This window comes from Pecten maximus, chromosome 9 (assembly GCF_902652985.1).
Source record: "Pecten maximus chromosome 9, xPecMax1.1, whole genome shotgun sequence".
In the NCBI taxonomy this organism is placed as follows: Eukaryota; Metazoa; Mollusca; class Bivalvia; order Pectinida; family Pectinidae; genus Pecten; species Pecten maximus.
The window spans coordinates 23,335,161-23,350,389 of NC_047023.1; the positions used below are offsets into that span (position 1 = coordinate 23,335,161).

The 15,229-nt window shown below is 34.9% G+C and overlaps 1 protein-coding gene across 1 annotated transcript in view; it reads right to left on the bottom strand.

Annotated features, from left to right (window-relative positions):
• LOC117334757 overlaps positions 1 to 15,229 on the bottom strand; it is a 20,942-nt gene continuing 5,713 nt past the window's right edge. The window contains exons 2-4 of the mRNA XM_033894553.1: positions 10,548 to 10,622; positions 4,687 to 4,796; positions 1 to 1,334 (exon numbers count right to left, since the gene is read on the bottom strand). Coding sequence (XP_033750444.1) covers positions 956 to 1,334; positions 4,687 to 4,796; positions 10,548 to 10,571 — 513 coding nt within the window. The 5' untranslated portion in view covers positions 10,572 to 10,622 and the 3' untranslated portion in view covers positions 1 to 955. The remainder of the gene's footprint in view (positions 1,335 to 4,686; positions 4,797 to 10,547; positions 10,623 to 15,229) is intronic.

Consider the following 15,229-nt stretch of genomic DNA (forward strand, 5'->3'; position numbering starts at 1 on the left):
TGAAAATATAGTCAATATTTTAATGTTTATTTAATAAATATTTCTTAATACAGCAAAACCATTATGCGAAAAACATAGAATAAGTAAAGTTTCGATAAATCAGAGACAGAAGGGTATATTTGTCACTACTAATTATGCAGTTTGAGAAACGACATTCATTCCAGCCCACCTGTTAATGTAATCTACTCGTGTCCAATGTGGGATGGAACAGATTTTGTATCTTCACTGAGTTCAACTTAAGTAAAACATGTTATTTTTACCTACGTTATGTTGCTTATTGCGATATTTGGGAAACCATTAATATAATTTACATATGTCATGGTATTACTCTAGAGAAACCGTATATATAACCTTATGTGATAAAACAGATATGCAATGTTACGCGTGGGTGTTTGTGACAAAACTCTAAGCAATAAAAACATCCAACCTTCTCTGGGTTGATTGACAGTTTCATGTTAGGAAATTCAAAGTATAGGAAGTAAATTCAACGTTAAATATTCTATCATTCAATTACGAGCTAAAAGCATGGGATCGGTGACGTATAAAATGTTACCATTATTAGTGACAGATCTCTGGAAATGCTCAAGGGATACATACAACAGAAATAGATATTTGACGAAACCAGGAACATGAGCCAATGAACATTTCTATGATAATAGAATAAAACTTAAAGATAATTATTTAGATAAATCATTCGTGTATCTTTATGATTTTATTTTAGAAGTTGTAGAACAAGCTGAAAAGGAAAAGAAATGAATGAGCCTTCTTTTAGAAAAGGTAGTGGAATCCCAGGGAGACATGAAACGAAGGAAAAGGGAGTGAAACAATAAACTTCATAGAATACAAACTATTTAGCTTGAGCACGTCCTCAAGCCAACGTGGTACGTGTCTTATTTTCTATAAATATATCCATTTTAATGCTTTCTCTGTGACCTTCCACTATAAACTAGAAATATCACTTTAACTCAATCACTTCCGCTGACTGTTGCTCTACCCTACACGAGCATCCCGCTTTCACACGCATGAAATCCACCCTGTATGGCTGAGTCACGTTAAAATCTTTCACTATGGCATACATGTATGTATAGTCTTGAATGCATCTTGAATAATATGTATTGTCTATAAATCGGCACGCTCTATTTAATACAAAAGGCGAGCATGATTTTTCGTAAAACCTTTGCACTGTCCTGGTATCTCTATAAAGCTGTAGTAACTTGTTATCACGAGAAAGGCCTCCGAGTGGAGCAATTCTCCGAGTGTGGGTAGGACAGCATTCTAATGTGTTCTCCTGTATCACATGGTCATGGGCACGTTTTTCTATATCTTCAAAACGCCTGTAATATAGATAAATAAACTGTTAGATAGTGGTTAAATAATGTATCTTTGGAAACGTATTTCTTCAAATAGAAAATTGGCTCAGTAATGCAAACTTAGCGACAATAAGTTAACAATAGCGGAATGCCAAAACAAACCGCTTGTATGATATTGTAATGATTGCATTATTGAAAATAGCAATTTTATCTATACGACTGGTTTTTCCACGAATTTAGTTTTGTTGATTCAAGTGAGGAAAATGCAGCATACATGTTAATACTGGTGAATGAACTGGTGTACACAACGTGTCCATGGCACTAGTGTACTATTATTTAATATTTACATTTTCACTTCGCCCCGCCTCAATGAACATAGTAAACTCAGATCACTTCATTTCCCGTTGAAGATTTTGAGTCGCGTGCTTCTGTTCTGAGAGACGAATCACTTTCTTGCCGGGGTGTACATTCACTGAGTTTACAATGGCGATCAAATTCTGTACCGCCTCAGACTTGAATGCACTTTCATTTTGTGAATTGTGTAACATTGTTATAAACGTATATGAACACAAGTGGACTAGCCGCTTATGTGCTAATAAAAATGCCAGTATAATACAGACAGTTTAGAAAACAGGATCGAACAGAACACTGACACTCCCGATAGCACCGAGCTCATGACCTACGTAGCGCTTCTTAGGATGCCATGATTGCTACCATTTTAGTGGTCACAGAAAATAAACCTCAATTTTAACACTATTTAACAACACAAAACAGACTGGTAGCAGCAATATGCTATATCGAGCACAGGTACAAATTATTGTCATAATTTGACTCAATCTAAACATATGGGGGACACAAGTTTCCAGTTGTCGAATACCGCCAATTTTCAAATCAATGTTTCTTTACTTACTATTATCAGAATTAACATCCCAAAACGCCAGTGCGACAATAAAATTCAATATTTCAAGAACACCATGTACATCATCAGCTAACCTGCGACTAAAATCCACATTGTTACACTTTTTCTCGAGCTCTGAATATCCCGGCTATTAGACTGCATCACATACGGTCACAGGGGTTCGGCGTTAAATTTTGAGTAACATATGACATCTATAAATAATCGAAAGACTAAAAATCCAACATTCATTCAAATTATAAAACCTTACAAAATCGATTTTTCAAGGCTTAAGAGAGTATATAAACACTGTTTTTTAACGTTAACCTTGTGCTCATTTTTTGTGTGTCTCGAGTGACCAAATCACACACATACTATACTGTCAACACTGTACTTTAAATTCGTATATATATATATGGGTATTGCTAAGTTTTTATTATACAATATCATAAATATTTGTTATAAATGAATATTTTACCTTGAAAATATCGTATTTATGTGTATCAACATCGTAATAATCAAAACGTGTATGGGACTATATTTTGTGTTGCCTTGGCGACGAGAATAGCTGACTGTCTGCTGTTCCAATACTGTGCACACATATACGATAAGTATAACAATGTGACAAAGTGACGCACTTACGTCACACCGTTGTGACCGAATTTTGCAATCTGTTAAAGTTTTTAATTTGGTTAACGTAAATATAAGGATTGATTGTCAATTTTGTTGCTTGTATGGACTGTTGAAGGGAAGTGAACCTCGTGCAAATGGTACATGAACTGCTTCGCAGTTCACTTCATTTGCACGAGGTTCACTTCCCTTCATCAGTCCATGCAAGCAACAAAATTGACAATCAATCCTTAAATGGTTTATTTTTCTGGTGATTATCTACTACTGATCTGGAATGATACTCCATGATATCTACCACTAGAGACCGTGTGTGTCCGCAATAGTTAGTGTCGCTGATGTACCAGTGGGACCTTTCCCGTAATATAACTAGATCAATGACATAATTATTGATGTCATTGAGTACATGAACGAACTGTAGTAACAGTTTTATGTGTTGACAGCCAGAAGTTAACAAGGCGTTAGAGGAAATTACATTTAACTGTTAGGTTGGCAACTATGTAAGGGTTTTCGAAATAAATAGACATTTTTTGAAGGATTATAGTGCCCTTCAGGAAAAACACTTTTATCCTTTTATTTACTATCCATACCTAATTCTTAGGTCAAATTGGTAGTATCGTTTGGTATTGACGAGTTCTTGAAAAAAGCAGCAAACAAATAAAGAAAAATAGTTCCACAAAATAAATCAGTTTCATTTTGCTTTTCCTCGAATTTGAACCGGAAAAGATTTCGTTATTTTCTTTTAAATTCAATATGGCGTGAATTGAACATGTTGATTAAGCCTGACCTAGAAACACACGATTACAATGGACTCTATTATGTTTAATGCATTATTTCACGAATGCACTAACAGAGTTAAAGTTGAAGTGTACATGCACTTCAAACCTGGTATTGTTTGATGTTTAATTAATTATCTCCTTTATTCAGATATATTACCACGAATTAAAACACCGAAAACTACAATATACATCCTTCGTATCAGGCAGTACAGACACAACGGGGGACAGTAGCCACGTGGACAACACAAACAAGCTTATGTTGTGCTATAACGTCCGGAAGTGACGTAATAGTACCCTTTTCAGTTCTCTGCTGTACAGTTTTCCATAATAGGGTATGTATAATAGTGGTATGTATGTGGGTGTATATGGTTGAGTGTGATGTATAAAAGAATAGGCATTTAATTATATGCAACTGTGTTGTTATTCACTGAGACGTATTTTTAACAAAACATGTAAACAATGAAACGTAATTAGAGTGGATTGTATATTTTCCATATTTCAAACTTAGCGAAGGGATGTAGCCCAATTGCTCTCTACATACAAGTTTTCACGTGTTCAATCCTATGCCCATTTGGAGAACATATTTTCTCCATATTGTGTTGTGTATTAACGCTAGAAATGGGGTCTCTGTATTAATATACGCGAAATCGCGCCAAATTGTGCACGACCTACTGATTATATAGAACAATTAAATTCAGTAAACATTTATTGAAATCAATAGACTTAATTCATCACTGACTGCAGATATATATATTTGCGATCAAATATGTATGTCCGTGCTTATGCTTTGCTATGTTATTATATACATTTGAAAAGAGGATGATTTTGTATATTTCTTCAATGACTCTCATTTATCTAACTCGGGTGGCATGTACCGATAAATTCCTTTTTATCTAACAATTAAACAAAGACTTCCTGCCATCAGCTGGTAGATGATTTTTTAAGAAGGCGGCTATGTCATTTGATAAACGGCATGTTTGTATGCTACCTTTTAGTTATAAATTATTAATTTTGACAATGAGTTGAACACAGCCGCGATTTCCAAGTACATCAAAGTTCACTTGTAAATACTTGCCTTTCCTCCCATAGGATAGCTTGTAATAAATTAGTGTGACTTTCTATGTCTTGGCTTTGTTCTATACGTCCTCGTATAAAACTTGGGATCGTACTGTAGATAATAATAACCTGTAAATGTATGATAAAGTAAGGTTTAATTCAATGTAATATCAAAGTTATAATACAATGTAATATCAAAATATAGCAAAAATATACTAAAATATAACAACAACACAATACAATGTAATAGCAAAATATAACAAAAAATAATGTAATTGCCAAATATAACAAAATTATAATACAAAGCAATTTCAAATTATCACAAAAGACTTTGCCGTAGCCTTTGTGGTAAAAGTCATTACAAAATAACCAAAATTATAATACAAAATGTTACAAAAGATAACAATAATATCATGCAAAGTAATAAAAAAGATATATCGTAATACTATAGTACAAAGTGATAACAAAATATAACAAGAATATGACACATAATGATAACGAAATATAACAAGAATATGACACATAGTGATAACGAAATATAACAAGAACGTAACACAAATTAATAACAAAATATGTGAATAATATCACAGAATATATAACAAGAATGCAATATTAAAAAGTAGAAATATAACAAAAATATAATATAAAGTAATAACAAAATATGCCTTTTGATGCCAAACTTAATAAAATAGGTAGCAAAAGAAAAGTTGATATCAACAAACAATACAAAAAAGAACAAAAGTGTAACATGAATATTAAACAAAATTAATACCAATTCAAACAATTATATGATACAAAGTAAAAATAAGATATAATACAAGGTAAAATGATAGTATTGTAACGAAAACAAAAACCAACAAAAATAAAAGTACCAAACTCAGAAAATCAAGCACAATACGAATTGCATGTATAATACAAAGTATAAAACAGTTCATTATTTAATTGCGGTAGAAATCACCATCACCATCTGATAAGAGTATATAAAATAAATGCGAGATACAACTACTGGGTATTGTTGGTTTATCAAAAAGCTAACATCTGCCGAAAAGTCAATAAAACTACAATGGCATATTCAACTAAGAGTAAAGGGCACTACAGCATCATTTTTTATTCGCAAGTGGAGTTGCCGCCATATTACGGCTGGTCTTCATACATCGTTTTTCTTCCACTTTTGTCTTAAGATAAAGTCAAAACTGGTTATTTCCAAATGTGAATATTAAATGCTTCAAAAAATTGTAGAAAGATACACAAGTTATTTCAAAATGTATTGAGAGTTCGATACAGTAGAGCAGAAATTAATCATTCTGCACCACACAGCTGTTTCTAGGACTCGTCATTGATCCTAAGGGCCTAACGTGTTGATGATAGGAGGCAGCAAAAAATAAACTCGAATTATATCAAAGGAAATGCCAAAATCTAGATGGGGAGGTTCAAAAGACTAAAACATTCAATAAATTTCATCATTTTCAAAAATAATCTTACTTTTCAATTTTGCATTTCGAACAAAAGTTGAAGTATACATGAGGATATTCTGAACCATGACACTGTTCGAATTAACTGAAACATGACAAGCAACATCGACGAACTGTGTCTCCCCCCTACACATTCAAAATATTATAGAAATGATACACAGGATGTTAGCACATTTCAAGTAAGGAAATGATTAGAGAATGTGACGTATTCAGAATGGTTGTAGTCTGTAGCTGCTGTCCATCTAAATGTAGCCATTACTTGTGTGCATTGTTAGCGATTTTAACAACAAATAAGAGTTTTCTGATACATTCTTCAAGGTACGAAATGTGTGTAGAGCCCGAATTTATACTATACCCTTATTTCCATATGCTCCATTTAATACACGACAACATTGCTGCATTTAGTATTATGTAACATGAAATGTTATTATCTGTGTACCTTTTCTGACGTGGCATTGACTATGGTACATTTTAACTTCACGATATTGTTTACGTTTACGTGTTATCTCTATCATCAGGATCACCTACAACACGTTGTTGTTTACCAATTGTAGTCAATGATAAAAGAAAATTAATTAATAATTCACATCGTGCAAAGCGCCAGGATATCGCATATGAAGGTCTCCAGGGCATCACTATTCTAGCGATGACAGACATTTAGATCATCATCAGTGTGTGTGATCAGCCTTATTCTATAGTATCTTATCTGTTAAACCATTGTCTGACTTTTGGACCAGGTTATACTATCAAGATTGTAACATCGGTATGCTTTGGTTTCCCGGGTAGATTTATTGGATATTTGAAGGCTTTTACGTATTTCATATGAGCCCATTTGTCCTGATATACCACGTCATTCCATATCATACCAAATTGATCGGGGGGGTATCCTGTGGTGTTACATATCGTAATCATATATAGCTCTAACAAGTCAATGCCACGATGGAGTTCTCGACCAATAACGCACCACGGTATGGCTACTTACATGAATTGTTATACCATATATAATTACTGTCACGCCACAATTATCTTCTTCAAACGTTATACCCTATAAGTTAGGTTTCACTGAATGGTTGTCTAATATAATTGTGATACTCTATATGATCAGGTAGAACTACTATAACTTACAATTAATTGCCACTGCATGGTTATCTAGTAAAATCGTTATAGCTAAACAGTTTTCACTGCAGGGTTCCTCATACAATTAGATGTATCTGTATGGCTTTGTACTGAGTCTTTGATATACAATTAGATGTATCGGTATGGATATGTACTGGTTTTGTGAGATTTATATATCAAAGTGTCTCTGTTTGTTTTTACTAGAATCTTGATAACAAATTGTCTACTTGAATCATCAGTGCTTGTAAAGACGTATGCTAATGGTAGGATTATCTACAGGATTCAGGGGAGTGGTAAAGACGTGTGTTAATGGTAGGATTATCTACAGGATTCGGGGGAGTGGTAAAGACGTGTGTTAATGGTAGGAATATCTACAGGTTCAGGGGAGTAGTAAAGAGGTGTGTTGATGGTAGGATTATCTACAGGATTCAGGGGAGTGGTAAAGACGTGTGTTAATGGTAGGATTATCTACAGGATTCAGGGGAGTGGTAAAGACGTGTGTTAATGGTAGGATTATCTACAGGATTCAGGGGAGTGGTAAAGACGTGTGTTAATGGTAGGATTATCTACAGGATTCAGGGGAGTGGTAAAGACGTGTGTTAATGGTAGGATTATCTACAGGATTCAAGGGAGTGGTAAAGAGGTGTGTTAATGGTAGGATTATCTACAGGATTCAGGGAAGTGGTAAAGACATGTGTTAATGGTAAGATTATCTACAGGATTCAGGGGAGTGGTAAAGCCATGTGTTAATGGTAAGGTAAAGACATGTGTTAATGGTAAGGTAAAGACATGTGTTAATGGTAGGATTATCTACAGGATTCAGGGGAGTGGTTAAGACAGGAATATCGGCAGGAATTCTGTGAGTTTATATAAACGATTGTTTTACGTAGGATTAATTTCTGGATTCGTCCGCCTTGGTACCACGTTATCTTTCCCATTAAACAGTTACCAGTTAATCTGTTAGATGATGTTCTCATTTACACACCACTAGTTTATTAATTGATTTGTTTTTACCGTGTCACCTGTTGGAACCCTTACTCCCAACTGATAGGTATAAATGAATTTCAGGTACATATATACATATGCTTAAATTAAAAAAAAGGAAGTAGACCCTAGTTCACGGATTATACGAGAAAATTAATGACTAGTTCCCAAGTGAATAATAGGCGCAATTGTATGTCAAATTTGAGTAGTTCTGCACTTAAATGCTAGGCGTAGTGCATATAAAAAAATACTTGTTCGCCACTTAAAAAATGATAGGGTATTCGCATCCATATCATAGACCTACTAGTATGTAAAGCATGTTACTTGTTCCCAACTTAAATGATAGGCGCACTATAATGTATAATGTATTTACTGACACCATGGCTACAACCTAAGAAACGCATTTTCTTCACGGACTTGGTTCGGGTTGATTAACAGCTAATTGACTGAATTAGATGTGGACAGCAGCTGATTGGCTGAATTAGTTGTGTGAAACCTATTACATACCATAATATCATATGAGATTAAAACATTATTTCATGATCTAACAGAGATACTAATGAGCTGACTTGTACACTACTGACAAAGATGTCCCCATATCGTAAGTTTAAACATGAAAGAAGTACTGATAAACATCACAACCTTAAAAGTCTTTATCTTATATACAAAACATGTACATAAAAACTGGTGTCTTGTTCCTTAGGCAATCAATTAAGAAGCACGTGCTTCCCGGCATGGGGCCAATAAATCGTCATGTGATACGTAGAGGAAGACCTCGCGATCCTACACCTGATTTAATTAAACGCGTATACGTAATAAGGTGCTTACTAATTATCCTCCACGCGTACTGGAATAGAATTTTAGCAATTTAACCTCTTTTTATAACTCTACACAATATAACACACCTTTCGGGGGGTTTTTATTGCTAACAAGGTTACAAATAAAGACAAATACCAGCTTGGAAAGGTTAAACTCGTTCAATTCAATAACACTATTGTATGATTATATTGCGACCTACTGTGCGTATCGGCAAACAAAAGATTAAAGATTTTGTACCGTTCATTAAAAATCAAGAGTTTAATACAGAAGATCCACACATAAATTCAATTGCATCATATTAGGACTCGTCGGTAATGTTATGGACCTAGAGTGATGATATGATAACCAAGAGGTGACAGAGGAAACTCAAACTCAAACATCCAAAAGAAATGTCAAAATCTGGATTGGGAGCTGCCAAAGCCTCACATTAAACTCTACCTAGTTATTTCGGGTAAGGATTTCGAGAAACAGATTCCTAAGGGCGGAAATAGTATATGGGCTAGGAACGATATACATGATTGTACAAAAGAAACATTGATGAGGAAAAAAATAAAAGTATATTTAGATAACTTTGTAATATGACAGACTGTTAATGAAAGTGTACCATACAGCCAAAGAGCCAAAAATAAACAGGCATATTGATCACTGATAAAACACATATCCTCTACCGGACCCCGCTAGCTAGTATAGTTCTATTCAAATGTCTGAAATTTGATGGTCCAAATCCCTCAAATAATAAAGCTGTAGACCATGGACGACAATTTTCTAAATATAGTGACATTGACCCAATAATCCCAAAAAAATGAAACTTGTTGATATTTTGGTCCTTAATAATCTAGACTAAACGACTACTTAACTGAAGACTAAAATCCCTCAAGGAATGAATTGGCTATAGCGCTGAGACAGATATTCCAAAAATAGTAATGTGCCTTTGACCTTGACCCTATCAATTCTGAAATTCAAACTTGTCCTAGATATTGATGTCATTTATAAATGTATAAATAGGGACTAATACATACAAAGAAATCACGTTATATAGACGCATGATATATTGTTTTTGTCTTTTGAGTGATGCTATGAGCATAACACGTCGATATTAAAGAGGGGACGGAGGTAGCAGAGAAATGTCAAAATCTCACTCGGAAGGTGCAATAGGCCATTTATACAAATATACATATTTCATAAAATCCAATAACAAATTTCAAAAGAACGCTTGGCACATATCTATATTCTGAATCGGGTGTCTATCTAAATGACAATCGTGGCATATACGTAACGACAAACATGATAGGCTAAGGTATATACAGTAGAATTATTAGGGGATTAAGATATAAACCCTGGGCTTGAAGCAGGATCTTGCATAGAAGATGATGACACGAACGGGTATTTCAATAAAAGGGCATCCTTCCAAAACCTCCGATCTTTAATGATTCTGTCTTTTAAACACCATATGATTAGTTATTTAATATAACACTGACGTTTTACTCACCAATAGATATATGAGCATGTGCATAGTTCCACCATTGGCGTTTGTGTAAATATCCGGTTATTTACACGATAATATCTAAAACAGAAATTGTATAATTTAAAACACACACATACATACCTTCAATCCTATCATTTGATAATACAATCATATACGGTTCAAAATATGAACAATGAAATAGCAATATATAGAGTATACATCTAGCAATAGCAGGTACCCCCATTATATAGAGTAGTACTAACATACGTCATCACCAGACAATGTATCTAGGAATACAATGCCAATCAATGGTATCGGGTAGCACTGATTAATACTGACGCCATTTGACATGTTGATTTATATAAAACCCGTGGAGAGAACCATACATGTTATATCACAATCATTATTTCGTCATGACTTTGTCTCATTAGTGATAAACGTATCATTCCGTCAATCGTCGTTATATGAAGAAGCAGTAAAATTCTTCGGAAGCATGTTTCCAGAGTTATTCAATAAAAAAATAATGTGACAATGGTATTGATGCCATTTTTTTAAATTCTGTGATAATTTCCGTATGAATGCTACCAGATTATTATTTGGTATGGAATTCGTAAATTCGTTTAATGGATTTGATATTGCACGGACATTCTCGATTTATCTATAAACATATATATTATGTATCTGCACCAAAACAATACTTCCCAAAAGTCTATTTTATTATGCTTTGCTATAACATCATATTAGCATATTCTGCATTGCCGTTTTAAGATGAATCGAAGTATTATTATCACTTTCTTATCTAATCAAACAGAACAATCGACACTTTGTCCTGGTGTTATGGTGTAGTGGTATTTAGCTGCGGGGGAGGCAGTATGTAACACAGGGAAGGAAGACAGGCAATAACAACGAGACACTTGTCTCAGACATAACACACATAACGCCATTGTAAAGTTTAAATCTCATACAGCGACATTTTAAACATGAACAAAAAATGTTCAGCATAGCACGTATATCAGATTTCAAGGACAAAATAGCAATTTATGTGTGGCGTTCGCTGCAAATCAATCGCTTCTCGTCTGTTCAACCAACCACTCACACGATTAGTCCCACTGTATAACCAAATATTACATATTGTTGTCTTAACTGATCAAATTGTCTGAATTTTTATAACTGGCTATTTCTAGAACATTCACTATACTGTTATCAATGTAGAAAGCTGAATCATACTATAGAGTATGTGCAGCTCAAAATAGATAAAAATCAGCGACTCCGGAAATTGGCGTAAGAATGTGTTTGTAAAAGTGTGGTGTTGGAATAATGATGCATTCGATTTACTTTGATGTCCTTCCCTTTTACAGTTGTTATTTGTTTTCATGTTTACTTGATTAACGTTGTTGTCACATTTGGACCTTCATCCGCTACTATTGGATTCAGTTTTCCTTGATTTCTGGATTTTATCAATAGCTTTCGTATTTTCCTCAGTTTCTGTTGTTATCATTAGTTTTGATGTTGTCCTCGGTTCCTGTTGTTATCATTAGTTTTGATGTTGTCCCCGGTTCCTGTTGTTATCATTAGTTTTGGTGTTGTCCTCGGTTCCTGTTGTTATCAGTAGTTTTAGTGTTGTCCTCGGTTCCTGTTGTTATCATTAGTTTTGATGTTGTCCTCGGTTCCTGTTGTTATCATTAGTTTTGGTGTTGTCCTCGGTTCCTGTTGTTATCATTAGTTTTCGGTGTTGTCCACGGTTCCTGTTGTTATCATTAGTTTTTATGTTGTCCTCGGTTTATGTTATCATTAGTTTTGATGTTGTCCACGGTTCCTGTTATTATCATTAGTTTTGATGTTGTCCTCGGTTCATGTTGTTATCATTAGTTTTGATGTTGTCCTCGGTTCCTGTTGTAATCATTAGTTTTGTTGTTGTCCTCGGTTTATGTTATCATTAGTTTTGATGTTGTCCTCGGTTCCCGTTGTTATCATTAGTTTTGGTGTTGTCCTCGGTTTATGTTATCATTAGTTTTCATGTTGTCCCCGGTTCCCGTTGTTATCATTAGTTTTGGTGTTGTCCTCGGTTTATGTTATCATTAGTTTTGGTGTTGTCCTCGGTTCCTGTTGTTATCATTAGTTTTGGTGTTGTCCTCGGTTCCCGTTGTAATCATTAGTTTTGTTGTTGTCCTCGGTTTATGTTATCATTAGTTTTCATGTTGTCCCCGGTTCCCGTTGTTATCATTAGTTTTGGTGTTGTTCCCGGTTCCTGTTGTTATCATTAGTTTTGGTGTTGTCCTCGGTTCCTGTTGTTATCATTAGTTTTGATGTTGTCCTCGGTTCCTGTTATTATCATTAGTTTTGGTGTTGTCCTCGGTTTATGTTGTTATCATTAGTTTTGATGTTGTCCTCGGTTCCTGTTGTTATCATTAGTTTTGATGTTGTCCCCGGTTCCTGTTGTTATCATTAGTTTTGATGTTGTCCCCGGTTCCTGTTGTTATCATAAGTTTTGGTGTTGTCCCCGGTTCCTGTTGTTATCATTAGTTTTGATGTTGTCCCCGGTTCCTGTTGTTATCATTAGTTTTTATGTTGTCCTCGGTTTATGTTATCATTAGTTTTCATGTTGTCCACGGTTCCTGTTATTATCATTAGTTTTGATGTTGTCCTCGGTTCCTGTTGTTATCATTAGTTTTGATGTTGTCCTCGGTTCCTGTTGTAATCATTAGTTTTGTTGTTGTCCTCGGTTTATGTTATCATTAGTTTTGATGTTGTCCTCGGTTCCTGTTGTAATCATTAGTTTTGGTGTTGTCCTCGGTTTATGTTATCATTAGTTTTCATGTTGTCCCCGGTTCCCGTTGTTATCATTAGTTTTGGTGTTGTCCTCGGTTTATGTTATCATTAGTTTTGGTGTTGTCCTCGGTTCCTGTTGTTATCATTATTTTTGGTGTTGTCCTCGGTTCCCGTTGTAATCATTAGTTTTGTTGTTGTCCTCGGTTTATGTTATCATTAGTTTTCATGTTGTCCCCGGTTCCCGTTGTTATCATTAGTTTTGGTGTTGTTCCCGGTTCCTGTTGTTATCATTAGTTTTGGTGTTGTCCTCGGTTCCTGTTGTTATCATTAGTTTTGATGTTGTCCTCGGTTCCTGTTATTATCATTAGTTTTGGTGTTGTCCTCGGTTCCTGTTGTTTTCATTAGTTATGATGTTGTCCTTGGTTCCTGTTGTTATCATTAGTTTTGATGTTGTCCTCGGTTCCTGTTGTTATCATTAGTTTTGATGTTGTCCTCGGTTCCTGTTGTTATCATTAGTTTTGATGTTGTCCTCGGTTCCTGTTGTTATCATTAGTTTTGATGTTGTCCTCGGTTCCTGTTGTTATCATTAGTTTTGATGTTGTCCCCGGTTCCCGTTGTTATCATTAGTTTTGATGTTGTCCTCGGTTCCTGTTGTTATCATTAGTTTTGATGTTGTCCTCGGTTCCTGTTGTTATCATTAGTTTTAGTGTTGTCCTCGGTTCCTGTTGTTATCATTAGTTTTGGTGTTGTCCTCGGTTCCTGTTGTTATCATTAGTTTTGGTGTTGTCCCCGGTTCCTGTTGTTATCATTAGTTTTGATGTTGTCCTCGGTTCCTGTTGTTATCATTAGTTTTGATGTTGTCCCCGGTTCCTGTAGTTATCATTAGTTTTGATGTTGTCCTTGGTTCCTGTTGTCATCTTTAGTTTTGATGTTGTCCTCGGTTCCTGTTGTTATCATTAGTTTTGATGTTGTCCTTGGTTCCTGTTGTTATCATTAGTTTTGATGTTGTCCTCGGTTCCTGTTGTTATCATTAGTTTTGGTGTTGTCCTCGGTTTATGTTATCATTAGTTTTGGTGTTGTCCTCGGTTTATGTTGTTATCATTAGTTTTGGTGTTGTCCTTGGTTCCTGTTGTTATCATTAGTTTTGATGTTTTCCTCGGTTCCTGTTGTTATCATAAGTTTTAGTGTTGTCGTTTGTTCCTGTTGTTATCATTAGTTTTGGTGTTGTCCTCGGTTCCTGTTATTATCATTAGTTTTGATGTTGTCCTCGGTTCGTGTTGTTATCATTAGTTTTGATGTTGTCCTCGGTTCCTGTTGTTATCATTAGTTTTGATGTTGTCCTCGGTTCCTGTTGTTATCATTAGTTTTGATGTTGTCCTTGGTTCCTGTTGTTATCATTAGTTTTGATGTTGTCCTCGGTTCCTGTTGTTATCATTAGTTTTGGTGTTGTCCTCGGTTTATGTTATCATTAGTTTTGGTGTTGTCCTCGGTTTATGTTGTTATCATTAGTTTTGGTGTTGTCCTTGGTTCCTGTTGTTATCATTAGTTTTGATGTTTTCCTCGGTTCCTGTTGTTATCATAAGTTTTAGTGTTGTCGTTTGTTCCTGTTGTTATCATTAGTTTTGGTGTTGTCCTCGGTTCCTGTTATTATCATTAGTTTTGATGTTGTCCTCGGTTCGTGTTGTTATCATTAGTTTTGATGTTGTCCTCGGTTCCTGTTGTTATCATTAGTTTTGATGTTGTCCTCGGTTCCTGTTGTTATCATTAGTTTTGATGTTGTCCTCGGTTCCTGTTGTTATCATTAGTTTTGATGTTGTCCTCGGTTCCTGTTGTTATCATTAGTTTTTATGTTGTCCTCGGTTCCTGTTGTTATCATTAGTTTTGATGTTGTCCCCGGTTCCTGTTGTTATCATTAGTTTTGGTGTTGTCCCCGGTTC